Raw genomic sequence first — 26,948 nt, forward strand, 5'->3', positions numbered from 1 at the left:
GTGTTGCAGCGTCCCTAGTCTCTGGGGTGAGAGTCCACTATTTAAGGAGTATTGTTGTGAATTCTAAAACAGGTTAATGCTTTCTAAGGTCTAGTGAAGTTACAAAAACACAGTACAAAAGAACATGTCTGCCTTAAATAAAAGCTGATTATGGAGCTCAATCTTGTTTCTATAAAAGTCAATAAGGGGATCATGCCTCTAGATTTCACCCACTCTGGGTCAGGGGCTTTTATCAGGGGGCAAAAAACTTCTGTATGAAAAACTGAGATGCTTGGTTTCCAGCACAAGCTGTAATTCCACTCTTGCAGTAATGTCATGCAAGTATACTCTTCAGGGAGCCAATTTAATAAACAATTCAAAAATAGTGGTTCTGTCTACAGTCTCTTCTCCCACACAGCACCTTGAAATGTATTGAGCACTGGGCCTTATGAAGCAGAAGGCTAACCTTCCCCAGGACTTTACGCTCCCTATAGTTGAGGGACTGGGTTTTCATTACAGTTAGTAGCTAGCAGATGGGGTAACTAATATTTTAAGCCAGATCTGAGGCTGTGAATTTGTAGCAGAGTTTTGTGTGATTTAACTTTCTTAATATGATACTCTCAGAATGTGCACAATCCAGAGGTGCTTGGTTGTAAAGCCTGCAAATAGGCTCACCTCCTCCTGTAATTATCAGAAAGTCTTCTGATCTGTCTGCATAAACTGGGTATTTGTATGTACACAAGCATCCACCCAGCACAAGCCTCTTGAGAGTTTTGGCTCCCTTTTTTTGTAACTTTTTCTTTCCATGATCCTTGCTCTGCATGTCTTGTTTGTTATTCCCCGTTTTCCATACTGGAACTTGCCTATTAAAGAAGTGTCTCCTAATACTTGCTTTTCATGGGGAGATTGTGATGAGCAGGCTGGGATTTCAGATTCCTGCAGAAATCTACCTCTGAAACCCATTTCTGACTGTGCCTCACCCTCGTGTAGCAGCACCCTTGGCTGTGGTGAACTCCACTCATCCAGACTGCCCTCACTTGTGAGTAATTTTCTTGTTCTCCTTAGCTACCCATGGATTTGCTAAGTGCTGAAGAGCATATATGAAACGTACCCTAGAGAGCTGTTAGCCAGGTGGCTGCTCCATTAATTTTCATGGTGGCCCTGTGTTATATCTCTGTATACTGCTGTGGAAAAACTCAGTGCCCTCCGAGTTTTAATTCAGGGATCATAAAGGCCTAATGTCACTTTTCCGTAAAGGAGAGAGCAGCAAATGATTCCTTGGTGCATTTTGCTTTTATTTTGCAGCATGTGAAGACAGAGAGGTTTATGATTTTATTCGTGATATAAAATCACTTGGTTAGTTCTGCATAATATTGTTTACAGATATTTCAGAACCATTTTGGAAATTCTCAGGGACAGAAACGAATATCAAGGTGTGACCAGTTAAAAAAGTGCTTGTTCTGAGATTCCTTTCTATAGAAATTAATGAGGCATTTTTTGGGAATGAATTCTGAATGTATTAATTTCTGATCATTTTCACTACTAACCAGAGATTAAGGGAGAAGTGTCGAGTGCAGTTAACTCAAACCGAGGAGGAGAAATGGAGGGCAGCTGAAGCCTGCTCAGCCAGTGCTGGCTTTTTCGGCTCTGTTCCCCTTGCTGAGGAAGGGCTCTCTCCAGGCATTGACTTTACTTGTCTGTTTAATAGTCCTAGTAAATCCTGAAGTACTGTGTACCCATGGCTCAAGGTCCCTCTGTGCACACATGCACAGTAATAATCCTGCCCTAAGTGCCTCTTAGTGTGTTAGGTGTTACCTTCAGAAGATTGTTTCCCTCCCACGTAGAGTCTCAGCTTTACCAAGGTTGGATCTCCTTCAAAGAGAGCAGCCTTCACAGTCTTAACAGGCTTTCATCCATATGGCTTCTCACTTTTTTTCCCCTCCCTCTGCTTTAGTTTTTCCTTGCTCACCTGTCTGCTCTGCAGCTTGCTTGGATGCCTTGCTGACTTGGGAGCTCAAGACCAAGGATTCTTTTAAGCTTTCTGTCCTAGCACATAGCTGAATACATTCAAAGACTCCCAAATGTGACTGGCTGTGAGTGTGTTGCATGGGACGGGCTGAGGGCTGTACCAAAGCTACATTCAAGTCTCTCACAGTTCTTCCCATCCCCACTGGCCAAGGAAGCCATATATCCTTTTCCTGGTACGTAAAAAAAGAGTTCTAAGACTTGCCCCTGTGGTTTCTTCCTACCATTAAACAACTCCATCTCTGTACAGCTAATATAATTTTGTTTTGCAGCTAGTCAACCCTCTTGATCATGCTCTTTGCTGATCTGGTAGTTATTTTTGTTGCCTCTGTGGAGATCTGCTCTCAGCATACCCAGAGCCAATGCTCCTGACAGGCAGCACAATCCTGGAGAGCCTTGGCAGGCTGCCTGTGTCTGTCCTGCAGGCCCTGGGGGGACTCTCACACGTTTTGCTGCTTACTTTCCTCTTTCCTAGAGATCTAACGCAATTTTGCAAGTAGTCACTTGGAGCCATATTTCCCTTTGCCCTGGAATATTTTTTATTTATTTTTAGTAAACGTTTGTCAGTATTTCTAACATTGTGCCTCCAGCAACGTGGCCTGGACTGAAGCCACGCAGCAGTCTGACAACCTGTTAGGCGAGTCTCCTATCAATTAGGCTGCAGCTGTCATTGGATCTATTCTCAGCCTCCTTGGTACGTGTTTGCAAATAACAGGGGCTGCTGTTTTGCAGCTCTTGATTTCTTTTTTTTTTTCTCCACAGCCAGTCAAGAACATTTTATCCCTAGAATCCCTCCTGCCTCCTTTGTTTTTGCTTTCTAATCATCTTCACTTTATTCTCCTAAGAATATGTGCTTATCGACGATATTCTTATAAGTAAAGTGTCTTCACTCTCTTATTTAATGCAGAAAACCCAGAAAACCTCCCTCAAAGAAACAAACAAACAAAAAAATCTCACTTAAGGCCATACCTTGATCCTTTAAATGTTTTCAGACTTTCTCCAAAGCATCCAGACTGCTTCTTACCTGTGGGGAGCTGCCATTTTGAAAGCCCATCTTGGATGGAAGCTCTCTATGGGGGAGCCTTGTTTCTGCTGATGTTTGAACTTCGAGGTGATAGTGTGCTTTATTATCAGGTTTACCACAGCTGGAAATAGAATCCCCGATGATGTACAATCTGTTAGAATTTCCTCTTATACCTTCTACCATTTACAGTTTTCTCTTCTCTTCCAAAAAATTAATGAAAATGGCTCTATAACTTTTTTCCAGATGTTACACGCTGCATGGTGGTGCTTGATATGCTAATCTTTCATTCAGTAGTCCATGGATCACAGCCCAGTTTGTGTTAGAGTAGCCATGCTTAGGCATATAATTTTTTTTGTTTTGCTTCCATGTGAAATGGGAAATCAGAACTGGAGTATTCAAGCAAGGCAAAAGCACCGAGAGCATTTTGTCCTTGGGTTGGCTGAAAGATACATTCTGGTATTATGCTGTCATTTCTTTCATAAGCCCAGCTCCAACTTTGTATGAAACCAGCGGAAACTGTTCCACCTTCCACTCAATCCATAGGTTCTAACAACAGGTCTCTGGCCAGCTTGCAGCTCTGGAGGCAGAACCAGCCCATCATAGGCAGATTGAAACAGTTAAGTTTAGATCAGCTCATGCTGAATTGGCCAAAGTCCCTACACTTCCCTGCTGGGAGGCTCAGGACAGGACTTCTTTCTATTCCCATGAAATAGCACTGCAAGATACTTCCCCTGACATCACTCAATGTTTGCTCTGCAAGAATATCCACGAGGAGCCCACTTGGTGCTGTAGCTGAGCTGGCATTCAGAGCCAGCTTGAAGTTTTTGTTTATGAAATTACCCCAAAGTAGCTGTGTGGCCCTGTGAAGCTCTCAGGCGCTGTTTGAATTCACACAGCACTGCTCTGCAATGCTGTATTTCCTGGAGTGTGGTAAACCTGGGACAGGAAGGCTCCACCAGGACCCCAGCACTAAGAGGTTTGGTGTTAGTGCACCAAGGTAAGGGACAGATGGCTCTTGAAGGGATTCTGCAGAGCTCTGAGCAGCCACTTGGCACATGAGCAAGAGGGGCTTCTATGGACAAAATTAGGGAAGCCAGACCACATAGAAGGCCTAGGCAGGGCATGCTGGATTGTCTAGCAGTGCTTTGGCACCTCAGAAAGACCTAAGTGCTTTTGTGATCTTCTTCCTAGGACTCTAAATTCCTTAGGAAACCCCTGTTTTGACTAGGATCTAGGCTCCCACTTCAGGTGTTTCACGAAATACTTGTTGGACATAGATCCTGCTGAGCAGTGTAGACCTTTGGGCAATCTCTAGCTGAGGCATTTAAGGGTTTCTCAAGTACTTATTTAATGAAAAACGCATTTCACATGTATATAGCATCCCACATTGTTCCTGCTCAACCACTGAGCTTTCAACTCTTTGAAAGTATAAACATAGTTAGAACAAGCTGCCATCCTGCAGACAAAGCTCAGTTGGCAAGATGATGTAGTTTATGCAGTATTTATGTTCTCCTGGTAAACAAAGACAAGTAAAATGCTTTACTTGTTAACATCAATTCAAAGGGAAAGCGAATGATGGCACTTGCTGTAATCATGTTCAGTGTTCTGAAGGTGTCTGCAGGTTTCACCTTTATACTAAGCTCTTGCTTATAATTTGCTTCTTATGTTTTAATAGTGTGTGTCTGTTTCTGAGAATACAGCGAAGGACCTTGTTTCAAGACCGTATCTAAGGAGAAGGGCTCTCTCTGGATTTTATAGTGATAATATTAAATGCAGCAGGAGCACTGGTTAAATAAGCAGGAGAGGACATAGCTGACTAGTTTGGTGTTCATTTCTTTGTCAGCTGCCATTGGAATAGTGTTCAGATTAATGTGATTACTCTTTGCAGTGACTGCAAGTTCATAGACCAACTGTGCACTTGTATCAAAGTCATTAGAATGATTTTAGTCCAGGTTTCCTACCAGAATTATTTATATAAAATGCATTTGAAATTCTATACTGGCCATTTACACGTGAGGATTTCTATTTCAGGAAGCTTTGGAAATAGCCAGGATCTTCAACTGCACCCTTTCCAAAAGATACAAGATCCTTTTAACATTTAATGATGACTGAGAAGGTGCTTAAAAATAACTTAGAAGCACAAAACACATTAATGTGGTCCCTACCAGTTACAGGACTGGACTAACAGTTAAATTTTGGATTCTATTTGCTTTTCTTGTCCTTTCTTGCTTCATGACCTCAGGTGAATTGCCTGGTTTCCCTTGACAAATGAGCTTAATACTTATCTGTTGTCCATATTTATGTTATTACATTTAGGAAGTGATAGAATCTGAATTCATCTTCTTGAGGAAAAAACTGTAAAACTCTGTGGTGATCAGGTAGTATAAAATATACCCTTCTACATGACTGCACATGGTATTATCCACTGCATAATTTGTTGGGTATCAAGTCCATTTCACATGCAAAAGGTCCCTAGTTAATGATGGTATAAGTTCTTTTGGGAGGGATTATGCTTACATATATATTTTTACAATATTCAATATAATAGCAAGATAATCTGGACTGTATCATTTTTGCTTTGCTACAATTTATACAATATAGGTAATTAATTAGTCTGATTCTCCTTCATGTTGCTAAATGGAACATGAACAGCTCATAATGGGCAGCAGTAAATAGACATTTGTATGTATACAGGTACCCTGTGTGGTGAAGGGGCCGTGCAGGAGACAAGGTACTGAGCAAAACAGCCCTACATAAAACCAGGCTTTCATTTAAAGGAAGAAAAATGTCACTGAAAGCTGCAAGATTATTAGCATTACTATGCATGAGGAGTAGTCAAAGAAGATGTTACAAGAGGAAAGAGAGACATTATTCAAGTGTCTAGGAAGATGGACCATCATCAGCAGTGGAGAGAGAAAAGGCTTTCAAAGGAATAGCATACCATTTCAAACATTAAATTATAAGGGGACTGAAGCTTTAAAAGGTATGTTGGAGTTCCTGCATTATTTATAATTTGAGATTGCCTTTCCCCCTAGATGCTTAAGTTTTGTTCCATTCATACAGAAAAGTCCTTCTCAGCTTCTGGACACTGAGCCAGCTCTTAGTTTTACTCTGAGAAGACATTGATTACCTGCAATGCTGCAGTGGGTTGAAGCTGCTGCTTAAAAAGGTTGGGGAAGTGAGAAAAATTTGGCTACCATTACTCTGGAACTTGGGAATGCTGGAATTAATTATTATATATAATTATTATTTTGTGTTTTTATTGCATCCATAACTACCAGTTCCAGGCACTGACAGGATTTCACAGTGCTGGGTGCTGTCCTTTCCTCAACACAATTTAAGGTCTTCTGGACACCTTTTTTGAACCTAGTGCAGAGCTGCACTGACAGTGCAATCATTCAGAGTGCAGAAGCTTACACTAGGAAAAAAACCTGCAAAAATATAGCTCATATCAGTTGCCTGAGCAAAAGAAGCTGTATTGGCAAAAAGAAACTTTTTCCCCCCTTTTGCTCATATTATAGCTGTGTCTACGTTAGGGCTTTTGCTAGCATAGCTGAAAAAAAAAATCATACTCCTAGCTGACAGGGATATGCTGACAATTTTTTTAAATAGATGATGGATCAGTGTGTGTTCGGGGGGGGGAGGGGGAGGGGTGAACCTGGTTTAAAATAGAAGTTTCTAAAATTGGTTTGCACAGATACCCTTAAAATGGCAAGTACTACCCTTGCCAATAGCCTCCTGCTTCCTGGCCCTCCTGTCCTTCTCATCCAGGCTCAGACCCCAGCCCTGTATTCCCCTTCCCTTCACCCACACCCTGGTGTGTCCAGCTGGGAACTCTTGCCTGCTGTCCTTCAGTTCTCCATCCTGGCTTCTGCCCTGGCATCATCCCACCTCCATAACCCTGCCCCCCCCTTCCCTGCAGGCAGACACCTTCACTGAAGCTCCAGTCTAACCCCTCTGCTCCCTGAAGTGTTTCTTACCTTCCTCCCAAGGCCTCCATCGGGTGTGAAGGCTCAGGCTTTGCATACAAACAGAAGTCCTCCAAATACTCTCTGCCATTGCAAAATGCTTCATTTCCTTTGGCCAAACTGCACACTGAGTCCAAGAGAGAGCAGAGCGATTCTCATTTCTAACAGGGAGGCAGAGACTTTCCAGAACACCTGGAGAATACTTGGAGGAAGAGATGGGCTGTGATAAGATCACAGGACTAGAGGCATGAAGGTTGGTTCTGTTGCTGCTTGCCCTGACCAGACAATTACTATGTTTCCCTTGTTCATCAGCTCAGGTTGGTTGATTGGTTGGTCCAAATGGCATATAAAGGTGTCATATGCACTAGCTCCTGGGGACGGTATTGATTCCAAAGCTAATCTGATCTTTCTGTGTCATCTTTGGACTAAAGTTACTGCTTTGGTGCATCAGATTCCCTGTGTATAAAATGAGACTTCACAGTCATAAGGTATGAACCTTAATTTAATCAAACTGGAAATGGGGTGAGGTCCTGTGGTTGGTTGAATCTGCTGAAGTGCAAGGAGTAGGGATTAGCTGGTCCCCAGACGACTATCATGCCTTTGAAAGCACAATTTTGTGAAAATAAGTTGCTAAATAACCTGCAGGCGTTATGAGGGAGTAAGGGGTCAGAGGCAAGCAGGGTCCTGAGCAGACAGCAGCCTGGGCAAACGGGTCCTGGAACCACCCACAAGTGTCAGTGTGCATAGCCAGCACCCCAGAGTCCTTACTGTGGTTATTGCAGGTAATTCATAGGTTATACACCTGGAAATGAGGCATATATAATAATTTTTTTAAAAGAGCAATGAGAAGACTTGTTTTAATTTCTTTTCGAATATGAAAGTTTAAGTACTTAAATAGATTTTAACTAAGTAACCCAAGCCCATTGGTATCAATTATCTGTTCAGAGTTTAAACTGACATTTCATAAGTATGTTAATTGATACTGCACTAACTAACTATAGGTATCTTCCTAAGTGCCAATTATCTGCCTCAACATTCCCCACAATTTAAGTTTGTTAGTAAGAAGCTAATTACACTAGTTTATTGCTGATGGAATTACATGAAGAGTAGATTTCACTCTTACATACTTATTAGACCTCAATAAGTGATCCTTAGCAGTCTGTTGCTATTCAATTAACAAGTAATAACTTACTTAATGAATCTAATTGAAATGCTTATTTCAGTCAGGCACCTAACATAAAGCGCTTTACTTTGAGCACTTTTTTGAGTGCTAGTCTTGTTTACTTAACAAGAACAAAATGGTGCCACTGAGGAAAACTCAGGACTGGGACGAGACCTGAACCACTGTTGGCAGAGCCCTGCCAAACATAATCAGAAGTAATCTGCCAGATGATTTCTGTTCTACTGAAACATCATGGGAATAAACCAAGATTTTTGTCTCTCTAAGGGCTTAAATCCACAGAGAGGATTCTGCAGCATGAAATTCTCCTAACACATTAGCTCTGCCTCCTGTGCTGGATGTAAACACACTGGCTGCTCTGCTGGGAGTGCACAGCTCCTCTGCTCTGCTGTGGGCGCTGTCACTGAGTTCTCACTGCAGTTCAACTCCCTTGAAAACTCACTCCTTTTCCTTTTGAGTCTGCAAGTTTAGCTTAAGAGATTGATAGAAGTGTGATGATGGCTCTATTTAATGATCTGAAACTATTAGTATAATTACAGCCAAAAAGAGAATGTAACATGTAACTGGAGGGTTTTATACTGTTCCATGTCCTTCAGTGAGACAGACACTAAATCACTGTGAATTTAATCTTTGCTCACAAGCAGAACCTGTGCTGAGCTGTCTTGAGTGACCACTGCTGGGGTGAGCAAAACACAGTTGCTATGAAGAGACAGGTTCCTAACAAAAGTGGCAAGGAGGTGTGTGCAGTGTATCTGGGACTGCACACGCTGTACCTGGTGAGCCATTAGGTTGGGAGTCTCCTTAATGGGGAAAGGGAGGATTCTCAACTGGGATTTTGTGGTCTTGGGAAGGATAACCTGGTGTGCCCATTTATGGGAAGGCCCAAGAATGGTTGACTTCTAAAGCTATTTTGTTTCAGGATTAAAAGTCTGCTTTCTCCTGTAATGAGTATTTAACAGACAAGACTTGTGTTTGTGGATAAATGCCAGGAAATCTTCTCAAGCAACACTAACACATTATGCCATTTGGCAATATTAGTGTATGGGCAGTAACCTTTCCTCGAGAATTTTTAGCAGATAGATTTAGTGTCAAAAAAACCCATAATAGGCTGTAATATCTTCTCCAGTCTATCAGGTTTGTTACCAACTTTTTAATGTATGCCTTCTACTCATTGAATTGAAAGACCTTATTGATCTCTTTGCAGCTGAACTGATTATTGGGGTAAGAGAGAGACTTCCTGAAAGAAGCCAAGAGAAATTATTCATTTAACATATTCTTATTTTAGTAAACTTCCATTTAACCTCCAGGGTTAATGAAAAAAAAAATTGCTGGTTGGCTGGCATGAATTTATTAAATCAGACAGAAACTGAGTTCAGGCTAGTACATTTAATGTCAACGTTTGTAATAATCTTAGGGGAAAAAAATCCACACAGATTTATTAGTATTGCAGAACTGCTTTATTTTAAAACAACAGCCATAACAGCAAAGGAACCCAGCAAGGAAAGTAACCCCCAAAATGGAGACACATTCTGTACCTTTGGATAGTTCAGAAATACTTAAATAAGGTATTGGGGACTTCGTAGGTCTGTGGTTATTAGCTGAAATCCTTTTGTCATCAGGAGGCATTAGCTGACTGGTCTCTGTAGCTTCTTTGAGTTGGTATTAGGGGATTTGGTCTGCTGTCCAGAGGTGCCATGGTTCTTCGCCGTGTCTACAGAGTGAATGTTGCACATCAGAGCTGGCATCTTTGTTAGTCTGAACAGAGAGCGAGGATTAAATAGGCCTAACAGCTGAGGGGATTTTCAAAGGCATGAGTGGTATTTACACATGTATCTTCTGGTGGTTTCTGTTGGTTTTCCAGACTTGCTTTCAGATTCCTGGTTTGATGTGGGTCTGTCATCCCACTGCTCTACTTGACCCTGTTACGGACAAGCTACTTATGGGCGTTTGATGGAGATTTGGGGAAATTTTCAGAGATACATATGTCAACACCCAAGTTACATCGATGAGATGGAGAAGCCCATTCTCGATAGGAAGAAGTTAATAGAGAACCATCCTGGAGAAGGTTCTGTCTTGTCATTCGTTGTGTGACAAGCTTGGAGGTGGCATAAAAAAGGTGCAGTCTGACATTTTGAAGCTGGGCTCCTCTGATCCTGATTTGACTTTGTATGTGAAGCAAAGGGGAGTGGGGCTGGAACATCCTATGAAGCAGCAGTTCAGGAGAGGAGAAGCCTTTGTTGGAAGGACTATGAAAAAACAAATGAGTACTAAAATACCGAAGTGCAGCTTTGTGACAAGTTAGTTATTGTTCTGTGCAGAATAAGTTAAACTATGTTTCAGAGAACACAAGGAGGAGTGTAAAAAGTCCAGTACTGGATTTAGATAGAAAGTGCTGACACTATTAGCTGGGTGGTATTTGTGCAGGATTTTTATTGGAAGCCAACATCATAAAGCTGTCCATTCTGTCAGCCAGTTTCAGGGCAAACTTTTTCTCCTCCCTCCTGCCATCAAATTGAGGTGACAGGTTTCTAAATGGTTTTCTTCTGAAATTTGACAAAAAGTATATTTTTGGCAACTGATCTTGCTTTGTGTCTTATGTGATATTTTGTCCCTCCTGGCCTGGAATATCTTCTGTAGTTAGAGGCTTTTGAGACATATTCCCTCCCTCAGAATATGGGGAGAAATTCTACCTGGAGTTTTGTTCCTGTGGAAGAGCAAATCCAGTCTTTTACCAACTACTGTAGTTTAACTGAAGCAGCAGGAACTAGCAAGGAATGCTTGTAATATGGGACATATCATGTGTAGTAAAATGTCATTTTCAAGTGCTTTCTGAGCTATCTGTCCTAGTAATGAAGCAGCTCTGAAACATCACATGACTTTCTCACAGTGTGTTGCACTCAGGATAACCTCACCTTTGATCATGATGTCACTTCAGATGAAAGACTCGCATGGAGAGTGGTACGTTGTGCATTAGGATCGGCAGATATCCTCTGGGATCTGAACAGTGAAGGACTATTTGAGATGTGCACTCTATGCTTGTCAAAGAGAAGTAAGTGCTGCGATAAAAATAGAATATTCAAACTCCCCTCAGCCTGGGTAGAAGGAGGACTTCACCTTTATGCAAGAAGACCTGCTTAATCTGAAAGTTCTCCTAGAAAGGGTTTTAAGGGTGAGTAATCATTTTTACTGTCATTCAGTCCAGGATCAGATCAGTGATTTCCCAAATGAGTAGGTCCAGGTGGCCCTGCTTGAACAGGGGTCTTAAACCAGATGATCTTCAGAGGTCCCTTCCAACCTCAATGATTCTGTCATTTTGGTATCTTGATATGCCTACCAATAGAAGTGAAACAAACACCACAAAACACTTTCTTCTCCTTCTGTTAGCACCAGCAGCCCCCTGCAGCAGTTTCAATGAGCTCTGTGGTACCTTTATAAGGCTTTTCTCTCGTGCCTGGGAGCTTTGTGTTTGGCACCTTATGTCCCAGTTGAGCTTTTCTAGTGAATTTAAAAGCAGAGTTACAGCCACACACACCATGGTCCAGAGATGGCAAGAGGACTTCACACACAAAACATCAGCTGGCCTAAGCAAGCCACTTCAGCTTCCATGGCAGTATCTGCTGGAAAACTCTCCAGCCACCAGAAATAGCAGGCCATTCCTGCAGAGGCATTTTTGTTACCCTGAAGCCTTGACCAAACACATGTGGCCAGAGATGATGTTGGGGCTGCGTCCTGTTGCAGCAAATGCTTTCCTGTAGATGTGCTGCCCATTTTGCTTTGGCCTTGCTCACCCCTCCTTAGCATTTGCTTTCAGGGAACGTCTGAGTGATTGAGGGTGAAGGCCTGGCCCCACGCAGCTCTGCCACCTCCTTCGATGGAGTCAGTATTTCACCCGCGCTAACGGTGACAGAGACTGAATGTCAGAGCTGCATGCACAAGCTTTCACAGAAATCAATTCTCACATGCAGCATTAATACTGGAAGTGCTTTTCTCTCACCTAATCGTTGGTGAGGCACAATAACCTGTGACTAATGGCCATTTGTGGTTATACAGCACGGCCTGATTATAAATATTTGCCATTAGTCCGTAACAAAAAAAAAATCTCAGGCTGTTAATTGACCAACATGTATTCCTGAGGAAATCAGAGTAATCAGATGGATATTCATTGCACAGAAAAGGAAGGTGCAGCCAGCTTGTGCATTGTTTTTATGATTCATCTGCTTTTGATTATTTTTTCCTCATGTGAGGCCAGTATTGTAAATCAAAGATTTGAGAAATAACCCTGTGCTTGAAGTGACCCAAATTAAAAGCCAATTGCCACCTTTCTTCTCTTACTAGGCAGCCGTCCATTTCTGTGCAGGAACAGACATATGTTAAAGGCTGTCATGCTGCTGCAGAAGCAAACCAGTGAGCTCATGGGCTGCCTCTGCCAATGGTTAAGGTCAGCTACTGGAAAAAATTACAAGACAGCTATTACAGCCAGGTATGATCCTGCAGAAGGGCCTTCATGGAGAACTGTTACTCTTTGCTCAATTTTGTTCAAGTCAGTGAGACTCTGACCTGGAAAAATTGCTTCTGATTCTCAAAACAAGGACAGCAAGGTGTGTGCAGGTCGGTTTGGGGATTGTGATTTTTTTTTTTTTGGCCATTCAAGTTTTTCAGTCATAAACTGCCTTTTTTGTTGACAAATGGGGATCATTCCTGAAAATGGTCAGGACAGCTTGTCCATGTGGTAGATTTTCTTCTCCTTCCCTACCCTTTAAAGCATTACAGGAGCTTGAGCAACAATCTTCCTGGCTGACATGAAGGGCAGAGGCACCAGTCTGATACAGAGGACGCAGTGTCACCATTGCAGCCCAAGGAATTCTCAACCCTTACCTAAACATTGTGACACTCTGGTCAGCAGCCTTCACTTGGACACAGACTTGGATCTAGTTACAATTTTAACGAGCGGAGCTCAGAAAAGTTATTAGTGACTGTAGGAAAAAAGCAAGTGAGCAGGCCATAAATCAGGCCATCAGATGAATTCAGAACGCACTAATAAAATCAGAGCTTCCAATAAATTTCATTTCAGGCAGAGTAGCAACAGTTTCTCAGTCGAGAGTTCAGCACAGATTATAATTTCAGATGTGTGTCTGGCCAACTCAATATGCCTACAAAAATGTTTGCAAGCAGGCAGCAATGGCTGGTCCAGAGTCAGGCCCTCACACCAGCAGAACTTTAGTAGGATTGAATAAAAAGGTGAGAGTCTCTACTTCTCTGAGCAAAGCTCAGTGTAATTAAATATTTAATGTGTTTTTTTTTTTTTCTCCCAAATCCTTTGGTTTCTTGCTCTTTCATACTGTGATATGATGACATTTGAACAACAAATGCTGTCTTGGTACGTTGGTCTCCTGGTACTGCTTTTTATATGAAAAGCTTGCACATCCTAGCTGAAGTCCAGATGCTCCATTTATGAGGTATTTTGTCGTGATCAATTTTTAAAAAATATTTTTCCATGCCATGAAATTAATAGGCACCCAGGGAAATACCAACCAACTCCTCCCTACTCCTGCAAATACTAACCTTTCCCAGATGGGAAGGTATTTCTCCTTCCCTTTATTTACCTGCAAGATGTCCTTGCTGGTTCTCAGAATCACAGATAGAGAAGGAAACATTAAGTGGAAAATGCTACAAACAGACCAACTGCACTAAGAACACTGCATTCTGAGGAGCCATTTACTGCATAAACCCTGCATAATCTTCCCAGGGTCACAGAGTGAGTCATTAGCAAGACAGCACTAAGACAGAGGCATCCTGATTTTTCTAACTACTCTGATTACTTTAAGACCCCAATTTAAAAGGCCATAGGTTTGTGCTGGCAGCACAGTCATAGAGATAACTACTCACGATTTTACAAATTGGTTTTCTTGCAATCATCTCACTAGTGTGGGCCTGCAGCCCTTTTGTGTTCTGTTCAAAATTATTTTTTTCTATCAAAACCAAAGCAAGGCAGAGATGAGCAGCAGCCTCTTCTCTGCTGCCCCGTGCCCACAGCAGCCCTGGGTGCTCAGGCCAGCTCTGTGCTCTGGGCCTGGGACCTGCCCTTGCCAGGATGATCCTGCCCACCTGCATCAAGCACCCTCTCCGTGCTCATCAGCTGTGGCCATGAATTGTTCTTCAAGAGAGACTTTAGGATGCTTAAAACCAACCAATTGACCCAAGAGAGCATTGGAGGAGAAAAACTGATCCTGTGTTCATTTCTTTTCTTTCCAAGTTTTCCTTATTGCTGCAGTTCCCTTCCAGAATGGGGCGTCTGTAGGTGGGTGCTTTGGCATCATCCTTGGAGACAAAGCAGTTTAGAAGCTGCTGGTATGGCTGCTTAGCCACTGGCTGCCATGTTCCCTTTCTGTTAATAAAGGGAAAGGTTTTCTTGTACTTATTTTTCTAAAAAATGGTAAATATTTGTTTTTATAGACTTCTGTGGTGTTTGCAGCCATCGTTGAGCTCAGCAGATGTTTGGAGAGATGATGGTCTGGCCACACCTGTCCAGCCACCGCGTCCCTCTGGTTACAGGAAGGCTGGTTCAATATAGATCAAAATACGTAATTCTGGAAAATGGTCACTTGGCACATTTTAGATAAAATACAGATGTTTTCTGAACACAAAAAAAGTACCCCAGGATTTGCATTGCAGATGCGCATTTATATGTCACTAAAATAGAAATTTGTAATTTTCTAATGACTTTTAATGCCTGACTAAAAATGCCTCAAGTAGATGTGTGCTTCAAATGCTACAGACTCTCCATGAAAGGACCACCTTTAGCCACACTGGCTGACACTTTGGTGTCAAAGGCATTGTTAATTTTAGTGGAAATTAAGTGGAAAAGCAGCACAGGCTTGCAGCATATGACAGCTGTATGTCTTTGATGCTTCATTTCATGTATAAAGACATCCAATGAAAAAATATAATACACCAATAAAAAGAAATATAAATTTTCTTTGGCACTAGAAAAATATGTATTGAACCATTATAGGTTTGGGAGGCATTTTTGGCTTTTTTTTTTTTTTTTTTAAGTACCATACTTTTTTTACTTTAAAAGATTTTTTTTTTTTAGTAAGATAAAACTAAGTGCCATTGTACTGCTAAAACATGGGCAGCAATTTCAAATGATTAATACCTTGACAGCATAATCTCATAAAAACATAGTTTTTATCCATTATCTAAAATCAAGTTTTAATTAAAAGAGTACGTTATAGTTGTTTTCTGTTACTAAATTATCTTAAGATCAAGTGTGATGTTGGCACATACTAAATATACAGTATATATTTTTCTGCTGGGCTTTACTGTCTGCAGGAAATGTGAATTTCAATTATTAAGCATTAATAAGTATGTAGGAATGTCCTGCTATGTGGGTCTGCAATTAATTTTACCAGTAATTAGCTCTATCTTTTGTAGTCTATATTTTAGAAGGAATACGCTACTGTCTTACAAAACTGTGCTGCATTTGCACAAAATTGGTATTTTTTATACCATAATAAGAAAGGTTTGCCCAGGTGAAACCTGGATCAAGCTCCAGTAAAGGCTTCATATGGGCACACGGGCACATTTTCAAATTCAGTGCAACATGTTGGTGTGTCATGTGGGCAGCCCTGGCTCTGTCCTGTGTTCTGCCACTGCACACTGGTTACTTGGACGTTTTGTATTCACCTCAGGAGGCTGAAAGTCACCTACAGACCCTCACTGCTCCCCAAGAACACCCATGTCAGCGTGTGGCTGCAAGGGAAACGAAGGACTGGTGAGTGTCACCTCCACCTCCGCAATTCCCGTGCGGCTGATGAGCGGCTGGATGGCTCCGTGCCTTCCTCACTGAACTACTGAAGGTAAGCCGAGATTTTTCCTCCATTGTAAACCCAACCACACATCTAAAACCAGCTGCACTAATAATGAAATTACACTCTCAGTACATTGGAATATTTTATTTTGACTTTACATGCGGTGTTAAAAACCCAAAGAACGTATTATTTACACATCCACAATACAAGTTTACAAGATATCTATACATGTTAAAGTACTCTATAGTATAGAGCAGCTTCATTTAAGGGTTACTTTTTTTATGCCGTACCATTAAAAAAGATACAATCTGCGTTTACCTTTGCACAAATGGATAAAGCATCTTTTATTATTAAATTAACAGAATAAGGACTAGGTTGAATGTTAGAAATTTCAACATAAATACTGAGAGAACTCACATTACCATCTACAAGGCAGCACAATGTTACAGGAGGTTATCAGGGTTCACATACATTTATCTTTCGGGTCACACAAGTCTGTATTAATATTTGTAAAGTGAATTCGGATCAGTTTGTGTCTTTTGACAACGGAGTACATTTTAATAGTTATTAATCTGTAGTGTTTTAGTTGCAAGACAGAAGTGTTTAGGAAGAGAGATCATTGATTTTTGGATCCAGAGGTCTCAGGAAATAAATGTCCCTTACAGCCTTACAAGAAGAAATGACTACTTCTATCCTTTATTCTTTGTTCTGTAACAGAGATCCAGTTTTTTAGTGACTAACCTTTTCTCCCCTTTGAACACATAATATAAATCTCCACCGTCTCTGAAACCCATTGCAGTTATTTGTCCCACTAATTCATGAATATTCCTCTGCCATGGTTATTTCTATAGTTATGTTCAATAAACAATGTGGTAGTGTGTAGTTTGCAAGCTAAAATAGCCATCTGTGTTGAACATCAGCTGCAAGTGGATACTGTAAACCCTACTAAATAGCTTACACAACTTTAGCAGGTGTTCCATTACCCTAGAAACCTCATTTGATTTCACATTATAACTGTTTGATCCTTCAGAGAGCTGGAGTGGAATGTTTATCATGGTAAGGTGATTTAATGCTGCTGTCTTCTTGGATTGTAGGCTGCCTTTAGTTACCATTAATTATTCTTGCTTTTTATCCTTTTTTTTTTTTTGGGTGCTGTTGAGAGGTTTTACAACTGGCACTCGGGAGATATGTGCTATAGTGAGAACACTTGACAGATTTAATTTTTTTTTTTTAGTACTTTTATCATTTGCATGAATAAGGCACAAAATGCACAGATTCAGGTAAACTCACACATAATATTTACAGAATATTGTCATTACCTGCATGACTTTGGAAAAAAACAAACCTTACTTTACACAACAAAAACAAATTGATTGCACTACTGTTGAGTTTTCACAGACTGCTTCTGCCAGGCCAATTAATGTTTCTTCTTTTTTACTGACAAGAGTCTATCAGCGTGTAGGGCATAATTAAATGCAACAAAAATGTAACCTTCTCCAGTTACACAGGCGTTTGCCAAGTGAATTGATTAGTAGCTGCCCTCAATGAGAAGTATGGGGCTCAAGTTCACAGTGGCCAGGTATTGGATGGAGGCACTGTGGAAACACAGTAAAACTCCCCCGTTCCAGCCCAAAACACTAGATTTGAAATGCACAGCTCTGAATCAATAGCAGCATAACAGAGTTATGAAGAATTAAACATATCTGCACTCTTTCACCGGGTGACTGTTTCATCAAGGCGTTACCACTCAGGAGGCTGTCAGAGATGCGCAGTTCATCCTTAGCTGGCTCCAAACTGAACCCAACGGGCTGCAGAAGGCAGAGTCATCTGTTTGTTCAGTCATGCTCAATGTAAACAATTCCATAGCATAAAAGATGCAATGGGAATCTAAGTACATCCTAGTGTGTACAGTACACACGCACATCCACACACACGCACAGCTTATCTGTGGCAAAAACAAAATGCCACACACATGGAGAGAAAAAAAAAAGTAATGCTACAGTTGGGCCAGAGACTGAATTCCAGCAAATTGATTATTAACCCAGCTATTCATTGAGACATTACCATTTTCTGACATTTGTGCAAGAGGCAAGGTGAATGCATACATAGTAAAATGTTCACATTTAATGGGAATGACCACACTTAATGGCAGTCTAAAATGGAACCCATTTTTCAAGTATTTGCTTACTGATTTTTTCCCAATAACTGTTTTTAGCTATTTAGAACAGTAACGTAGCCCCCACCCCATTGTGCTACATGTCTCCTTAGCTCCAAACAAAAGAAATGTAATGACCAGCACTTTCCTTTGTTCTTTTGTGTTTGCTCGTAGCAAGTACACGAAGTCTTGCTACAGCTACACGTGGCAAGACACAGATGTTGCTGAAGTAAAGACAGTTTCTTTGGCCACTTTGTTCTCCTTAATAACAAGCAAGTCTCTGTCTTATGTGTCTACCACAACATCATCTCACAACCTGTACAGGTCAATGCCACACTCATTTTAGCACAGACATGTCCTAGTAACTGTATTTGTTCAGTGGTCTGACTGAAGTTGTCTGAGGAACGAATGAGGGTTTTGGTGGCACGTCGGGTTTTAAGGAGGGTGTCCTCTTTATTCCTGTACGAGGAAGGGTGCCGTTGCTCGTGTAACTGCTTTGCCTGGACAAGGAAGGCTGGAGGTGAACGCTGACAGGCGTCCCTTGCATGTAGTCCATCTTTGTGCCTGCCGTGGGGGTCATGTACCCCCCACGATTAATACTTGGCTGTCTGGATAACAACACACCATTTGGTGAGTTTAAGTTTTTAGGAAGGGCAGATATCGAGTGCCTCTGTGAAGAATTTTTGTGATAACCTCTCTGCCTTTCCAAAGAGGTCATTGGTACTGCAGGGGTGGTGGGAACGTCCACTCGTTTTGTGGGACTGTTTCTTGGAAGAGTTGATGGAGGAGAGTATAAAGATGCCTCCCTGTTGGGAACCTTAGGTGGGATCTCAGACATATTGCCCATTGGATCCAGCATTAAAGTCTGGTGGGCCACTTGAATATCTCCCATAATTGCTTTGGGATTATTAGTAGTTTCATTTAAGTGTTTCAGAAAATCATTCAGGGTGTTCCTGGAATCAACAGATCTCCTGTGGTCTCTTTTGCTGGATGGTTTTGTAAGTGGATGATCAATATGTTGCATCTTTTTGTCTGCCTTGTGCGCATTAGAATTTGAGAAAGATGTATTGTAATCATGGGTAGCATTGGGAAGAACAATAGCACTGGGAATATGTCCATGACTTAGAGGAGAGTGGGGTGGAGGACTGGAAGGAAAAAACTGAGGGCTTTTTAGTGGGGTTTCCTTCCGTGAAGCATTGAGGTTACCATGCGCTTTGTCCGACTGGCTTTTCATAGCCTGCAGAGTCTTTTGTTGAAGAACTGGTGTAGATTCAGGAGTTGGAAGTGCAGCTAATTCTGGAGGCTGTCCCCTGTGGTCCATCATCATGGACTTTGTATCACCGTTTGGAGGCAACTCCTTCCTGCTAGTCAGCAGGTTTGTGTACAGTTTGGGTGAATCAATGTTCTGTTGATATTCCTTGACGGGACTGTCAAACAGCCCATTCAGTTTGGCAAAGCTCCCACTGGAGTCCGTGCAGGACTGAGCCGATTCTGCATCTTTGTGTATTTTTCTGGATTTCCGTACAAATATATCCCGGTAACAGTAAACGGCCACTCCCGCAATAAAGGCTCCCAGGACAAAAGCGGCAAAGACACAAGTGATTAGGACATTCATATGTACCATTTGGTTGGACTCTCCTGATTGTACTTCCCACCTTACACCTGCAAAAAACAGGCAGGATATCATAAATCTACAGGTATTCACACTGACACATTTCAGAAGATGACAGCCTCCCTCAGGGAAGTGTCTACTCAGTGTTTGTAAGTGCTCTGGGTGTTGTGTTGGTGTAACTCAGTAGGATTCTGCAATTCACACCACTGGTGAATGCAAATAATTTTATAAATAAAAATGACTTTGTGAGCATTGACCAGTCTAAATGAAGACTGTCTGTCTGCTTTGATAATAAGGTATTCTTGTCGAAGTTTCTCTCTCCTTATGTTTTGTTTAGCCTGTCCCCAAATTTCCTTTAAGGCTCACAAGTAGGGGCCTTATGTTATTAACATTAATGATTTCTGCTGGAAAATTGAGGTTAGAAGGTCCTACTGGGCCAGACAGCAATTAATAACTCATGGATGGATTTCTCTCTCTTTTCTGCCCAACTCATAAATCAGTATCAAAGGAGAGACAGGATTATGCAAATGTTGTGTAAAAATGTACAAAGTACATACTGCATTGTTATAACCATGCTACTGTAATACGGTGCAAAACTTGTGAACTACTCCACCCCCATGTTGCTGGCCCTGTAGTGCACACCTGGCACTATATTAATGTACAAGTCTTGAAGTTCAGGATCATGTGATTCTGTTAGAGCACTAATTTTTATTTCTTTTTTTTTTTAGCCAATAATGAACATAAATACTTACATAACATTAAAAAAAAAACCAACTTGCAGGGTAAGTCATTAGAGAATGTTAAAATTTAGAAACTTTTAGCTTAGACTAAGAAGTTGAATATTTGATTAATTTTTTTATTTGTGTATTAACAAGCTCCCTTTGTTTTTTTTTGATATTTTAAAGCAACCACAGACATCTTGCAGCTAAGACAATGTTAGTTTTTAATGAAAGTAATTCTGTTGCTATCCCAAGAGATGTTAGAATGAAAGAGCAAGAGGGAAGGAACAGATTCGCTTTTTGTTAGAGGCAAGGCCTTTGAACACTGTTAATGTTCAGGGTTACAGGTTTTAATGGCACTGTGCAGAAGAAGAAGGAAAACATGAGTAAAGTTCATTAATAGCTACGACACAAAATGTGATTCAGAACCAAGAGCAAATGATAATAAAAACTTAAAGCAAAACGGAAAATAGCTGCAACAAATTAAAATGACAAATGCACTGCCATAATGGCTGATAGGAAACCTGATATGTTTTGGTGAATGGTAATAAAACACAAATGGTTTTTGGCTGGTGAGATTTTTCAGTAAATACAGAATTGTGCAAACATGTCTGTCACCTCACTGTACTGTGCACTGATGGAGAATTGTGTTAAGTTTTGGTTATTGGATTGGAAGCTTCTCGATTCTGTGGTTGACTGCAGTAGTCCTACTCAATTAAAGTCTCTGTTGCCATAACAGCCTAATCAAAGGTTCACTTAGCTAAGTGAACAGAAGGATGAACTACAGGCAGAATAGGTTTCTTTTTGTGTTTAGCTAAAAATCTCTGCGTGTCTCAGTATGTACTGAGACCATCTGTAAACTGATGCTCATATCCAGAGAATAAAAATTCAGCACATTCTTACTCTGACCCACGTTCTTCGGAAACATGCTCCAGGCAAGCAGTGTTTGGGATATGCCCCATTTAACACACGGATCTGTCACTGAGCTCTGATTTCCCCCCCACCTTCAACCCAAATGAAAAAACCCAAATGAAAAAAACCCAAACATAAGCAACCATTCATGAGGACTAATAGTCTTAACCAAACTAGACTGGTTTGAAAACAACAAACAGAGGTACAGGCAAGTCTTGAAGGTAATTTTTTTTTAATGCATCCAGAACTCCCACTGATTTCAATGGGAGTTTTGAAACATCCCAGGAATAAAAGGCTGAGCTTATTATCTGTGTTTCTCATTATAATCTCTAAGCAGCATTTTGTCCACAGGATAAGTATATATGAAAAACATGATTGCACTGTCTGCATATTCACAGGAAATGGGTGTAAAATATAGCCCAACAATCATGGTTGTTACGTTTAAGCCTTAGGCAATGCTGAGACTATCAGGTTTCCATTCAGCTGCAATGTATTCCCTGGTAAGGCCTTACCCTTTGGGACACCTGATAATGGATCAGAATAATCAGAAGTGTTTGGGTCATCTTGAACTACAAATTTCCGAGAGCCAGTCACTTTAGGTTTCCAGGAACCAATCACTTTAGGTGATATAACTGGGATACTTGCCATTGTGGTAATGGAAGCTGAGGAGAACTTCATGTCTGTGGTGGCAAACAGATTTTTATTAATGTGTTTCATGGCACATCTAAGCTATAACTGGAGACAGTATTTAACGGGAGTTACAAAAAGTGACCCCCCCTACACTCTGCAGAAGTACAGATGGCTGATTAAAATCAATCACTTCAAAACTTTAAGTATGAAAAAAGTACATTTAAACATCAACAGCTGCTAGCCAAAAAGCCAGAGAAGTCAAACATGAAAGCAGTGCAAAAGTTAAAGTAAGCAACTGTGGGGGTGAAAAGCACAACTCAGTCTACTTAATTGCTGTATTCTTCATTGGAGACAACATAGTTGGCTGCCTTTTAAACATCTTCAAAAAAAAAGAAGTTACTTGGAAAGATATACGCTCATGACAGGTTACGCCTGAGAAACCAGATCAGCTCCATTATTGTTATTATGGTATACCTGGAACTGCTGAATGAGCTATTTCTGCAGGTGGGGATAAAAGGAATGCTTTTAACCTCTATTTTGTAATGGTTCTTAAGGAATAATGTTGCATAGATTCTGGCTCTCTGTAGTACGTTTGCTGAACAGAACCACCACAGCCTACGTGAAAACAGACAGGAGCAGGAAACACATCAAACTGGGTTTACAATTCACAGTCTAGTTTGCACACTCAAGTGTTTTGTGTTCACCGTCACAGTAGGTTTAGGCATGAAGGTCTATGGCTCAAGATTGGACTTGAGAAATGTACTTCAAAGGCACACAAATTCAGGACTTGAAAATAAGGTTCAGTTGTATCTGTGTCATAAAATATCACTTTGAAAATTCAGTCAATAAACACTCATGAAGCCAGGCAGCACTTCCGTGTAACACGGTTTTGTTTTGCTTTCCTGAGTCTCTAACTTGCATTATGAGTAAATAAATCTGGAAGATATTCATCTCAAACTTCTTGTCATGTTACAGAAGTGAAAATGTCAGAAACCAAACCACAGAATAATGTTCTTGTTTCACCCTTGCAAATTTAACGTACAAATAGATTATTTTTGTATTTGTCAGTCAGAAATGTGCCCTTGGTTTGAAAGGAAAGACCCAAGTTCCAGAACCAAAGACTGGAAAATAAGGGCTGAGTCTTGCTCCTGTTGAAGTCAACACAGGTTCTGCTCTTGAGTTCAACAGAGGAGCGCTCTGGTGTCCCAGAACACCAGAGGCCGACACTGGAAACACTATTAGAAAAGTCACTGGAGGAGAAAAGGATGTGAAAGTCCATCTGACAATGCACAATGTTCTTTCTATAAGCCACTTTTGTCTACACAAGTTCTCATTCAGCTACACAGTTTGTGATGTTAAATTTTTTGCCATTAGCATAAACTACTTAAAGCATTTCAAAAATATAGAAATACACATTTTAGAAAATGTGTATTTGTGCAAAAAGCTTGCTGGGAAAGAAGGAAAAGAGAAAAGGAGAGGTAAGGAGGAAGATGATGAAGTTCTGCCATTCATCTACTAGAGATGACCAATAGGGGCATTCACAAACACATGGCTGGGGATAAAGAGTAAAGCTTAGTGGACTTCGTGCAGTGAAGATGTCATCTATGTTAATCAGGCTCTTTAATAAAAGATGGCTCAATAAATAATGAGCTGTTAACATGCGGCTACACAGGGTGAAGTGCTGAGTGAGAAGAGTCTGACTATCTTTACCATCAGTGGGAACATGAGTAAAAGCACAAAAATGGAGGACTGCCAACTGTGCAAAAGGAAGGAAAAAAGGGCTGAAAATGCTGAACTGAAGGAAAGTAAAGGTCATTAATTCAAAAAATTAAAAAAAACTAACCAGATGTTGGGTCGCCAAATATTTTGTAATCTGGTGTAGCTGTAGTAGGCAAAATTTCTAAAAGAATTAAAGGAACAAGTAATCAGTAAAAAGTAACAAAAAGAAAGCAAAAGATCTCAAACCTGAGTAATGGAAAATAAAAACTAAAATATTACTGCTTATAAAAAATAAATTCTTCAATACTTTGCTGTAGACCCCAAATAGTTGTAAACTGGTGAAGGAAAGACAAAAACTCTGCCACCCAGGATCAAAAAGCTCAGCTTTGTGAACATTCACAGTAACACCAGGTGATGTGTTCATCATGTTACTGAAAAGCTCATCAGAAATTTAACATCCACAGTGAGGTGTGGCCACAGACTACAGTGAGACATTACAAAGGAGCAGCATCGACTGTGCCTTACCATGGCAGTCCCCAAGCTGCGCCGTGTTGCCGTACTCGACATCTTGTACGTATCCTCCAGTGCTGTGGTTGTATGAAACAAACAAAGAGAACCTGCAATTAACAGTATTAGTAAGGATACAAATGGAGATTTTTATTTTTTTTTTCCCCTGGAAGCAGCAAATAGAAACATATCCAACAGCCAGTGTATGGCCCAAAGAATTCACAAAATGCACAAGTTAGCTATAGCCCAGGCTTTAAAACTCTTTGTGTGTGCTTATGCCAGGAAATAGAAAAAAAAAAATCCCTTTTTTTTAGCAACTGCATCATGTCTTCTCCATTGGGCATGCTCTTGGGTTTAGATACAACGTCCAATTATACTAGTTAAACTTTGCACTGGCCTGCTACAAAGGCCTCTTTTTAAGATACAGCTGCTAATGCACCATATATTACAGACTTGATTTGTGCAAAATGCCTTTGGTATGCATATATATCACCCCAGCTCCAGCACAGAGGCACAACCTTACTCTTCCCACTGTGAATCCTGTGCTTTCATATTTGCAATTGGCTGTGCCCTGGCCGGGAGCATGCCTGGGAGGGGATACTCTGGACTCTCCTCTCTGAGCTGCTCAGGTTTGCAGGCAGCCTTCCTGCTTCCAACTGCTCTTCCTACAAGTTTGCTCATCCTCCTGCACATGTAAAACTCCCACTGAAAGCAAGTCTTCACCCAAAGGTTGCAGAATTAGGCCAGACTTTAGCATTCTGTTCTCTTATGTGCACAGTGCACTGAAAAAACATGTTTAAAAAAATGGAGATTTATTAACTGTGTGCAAGGGAAGAGGCACGGGATTTGAGCTCATGGGGTCTGTAAAGCATATACAGAGATGCTGGGCTAATTTGAAAAGGAGTACTTACAACATGCCTGGTGTCACTCTTCCACAAGTCTCATGGTCTAACCAGCCGCAGTACGGGTCCCGTGAAGCAATACAAGCCCTTGCAAGAGAAAAACCCCAAAAAAATCATGCATTTTTTACTTCCTTCCCAAGAGATGTTGGTGCCCTTCCTTTAAGGGGGAATTCAGGAATGTAACCATACTTTTTACATGACCCGTGACGCTCACACCGACTCAGAGGAATTCTAATGACGCAGCTGGAGAAGGCCACGAACAGAGCATGGTGGTCTCTGTCCAGCTGAAGGGAAATGACTCTTCTGTCCTCCTCGCTCTCTCCATTACACCTGTTCAGCAAAAATAATGGGAGGTCATTGCTTTAGTGACTGTAGTACCTTGTGCAGTAAATATTTTATTTATGGTCTGTGTAAATACCGAAAAGAGACTTTTTATATATACAAATGTAACCTACTAGTCTTTGCTGAGTCATTTTGGAAACAAATCTGTGAGTTATCAAATGCCAGCTTCTGGTTGCTATTTACAGCTAGGTGACAAATTTGCTGAACTAAAAAAAAAATCCAAATCCATTTTCTTTGTTCTCTCAGTCAGCCTAAATATCTTGACAGAGCAGAAGAGGAGTCCTATATTGGATGCCTGTAGAGTCTAACTGGAACATTTCCATTCCCAAATTCTTAGTGCCAACAAGCAAGTTTAAAATGATCAGATGTAGTTTATACATTATTGGTCACTCCTGAGCAACCCCTCAAGATAAGCTCAGATTATTTAACATCAGCAGATACTTCTGACGTTTCAGAAGTACTTGTGGGAGAATTAGACTGTGCCACTGACGTCACTGGAGTGGAATTAGGTTGTTCATTCAACCCATGCAAAATGGCAAGTGACCAAATATTTTCAGGTTATTCAGCACGAGGAACATGATGAAATGACAAACAAGTGGTGATGTTGGTGATAATGAGCTGGCTTTCTCTTACTATAATCTTTTTTAGCTAGGTACCAAGTACTAGATGAAAAGCTTAGATGTTCTGGTAATACTTACTTTGCATGATTATATGCTTCAATCTCTTCCAGTAATACGCTGTCATTCAAAGAAAAGGGCCCGGTCTTTGCCAAGATTTTAAGTACTACTCCTGCTTCGGAGCCAACAAATATGACTGTGTAGTTCTGGTGGGGTCCAGCAGCATGATCTACAGCTATTGCTGTCAATCTGTATCTAGCAAGACCAAAAGGCATATCATTAACAGCAAGTTTTCTTGTTTTCCTTTTCACATGTGTTATTTTTGAACAATGTCATACCTGACACGTGTTTTGGTAAACCAAGGCTCCTCAGTGACTGAGGGAACAGCTGAATCCATTAAAGGATGAGATTTGATGAAGGAGAGCGTTTCGTCTGGGAAATCAATGGAGGTTTTGTAAGCCTCTGCTAGGCCATGTTTTGCACAGCAGCCAGGTCTGAAATGAGAACAGCATTGTTTTCCTCTTGGTATTTTGGCTAATGAGAGAAGGCAGACAGCTAATGAGCATCCTTATGGCTGAAGTGTCAAGTTCTGCTTTGGGTTTTACCCAACAAGGCACTCAAGAGTGCAGTTGATTTAAGGTACCTCTTTACAAGAACAGTGTTATGACATCATAAGTAAGAACCTTTTACCTTGGCTTTGGTACTTTGTCTTCAGGTACAGCTGTCCAAACAGAGTCAGGAGTCTTTTGTTCTTTGAATCTGCCTTTGAAGACTTTCTCAATGTCATCCATGCTGAAAGCACACACTGCTGAACCAGGGATGCTGTAAAATTAGAAAAACGGTTGC

General features: G+C 40.9%; 1 protein-coding gene and 1 long non-coding RNA gene across 13 annotated transcripts in view; one reads left to right on the forward strand and one right to left on the reverse strand.

Moving 5' to 3' along the window:
* The window catches only part of LOC113993672, an 89,230-nt gene extending 68,717 nt beyond the window's left edge, over nucleotides 1-20,513 (forward strand). Inside the window, exons 1-5 of one of the 2 annotated variants that reach the window (XR_003542733.2) lie at nucleotides 7,225-7,249; nucleotides 11,112-11,345; nucleotides 12,512-13,414; nucleotides 15,868-16,035; nucleotides 20,483-20,513. This is a non-coding gene — a long non-coding RNA (uncharacterized LOC113993672). Of the gene's footprint in view, nucleotides 1-7,224; nucleotides 7,250-11,111; nucleotides 11,346-12,511; nucleotides 13,415-15,867; nucleotides 16,036-20,482 lie in introns of those variants that run through there. The other variant, XR_005566789.1, reaches the window with a different exon arrangement.
* Nucleotides 16,111-26,948, reverse strand: part of SEMA6D (semaphorin 6D) — a 216,872-nt gene continuing 206,034 nt past the window's right edge. For 6 of the 11 annotated variants that reach the window (XM_027732036.2, XM_039390129.1, XM_039390128.1 and 3 more), the window contains 9 exons: nucleotides 26,793-26,924; nucleotides 26,441-26,596; nucleotides 26,184-26,357; nucleotides 25,333-25,473; nucleotides 25,153-25,230; nucleotides 24,260-24,351; nucleotides 23,859-23,915; nucleotides 21,898-22,065; nucleotides 16,111-19,804 (listed from right to left, as the gene is read on the reverse strand). In XM_027732036.2, the coding sequence (XP_027587837.1) occupies nucleotides 18,501-19,804; nucleotides 21,898-22,065; nucleotides 23,859-23,915; nucleotides 24,260-24,351; nucleotides 25,153-25,230; nucleotides 25,333-25,473; nucleotides 26,184-26,357; nucleotides 26,441-26,596; nucleotides 26,793-26,924 (2,302 nt within the window). In that variant the 3' untranslated portion in view covers nucleotides 16,111-18,500. The remainder of the gene's footprint in view (nucleotides 19,805-21,897; nucleotides 22,066-23,858; nucleotides 23,916-24,259; nucleotides 24,352-25,152; nucleotides 25,231-25,332; nucleotides 25,474-26,183; nucleotides 26,358-26,440; nucleotides 26,597-26,792; nucleotides 26,925-26,948) is intronic. The other 5 variants (XM_039390130.1, XM_039390132.1, XM_039390131.1 and 2 more) reach the window with 5 other exon arrangements.

Source organism: Pipra filicauda, unplaced genomic scaffold (assembly GCF_003945595.2).
Source record: "Pipra filicauda isolate LSUMZ 115617 unplaced genomic scaffold, ASM394559v2 scaffold7_size6619720_pilon, whole genome shotgun sequence".
NCBI lineage: Eukaryota > Metazoa > Chordata > Aves > Passeriformes > Pipridae > Pipra > Pipra filicauda.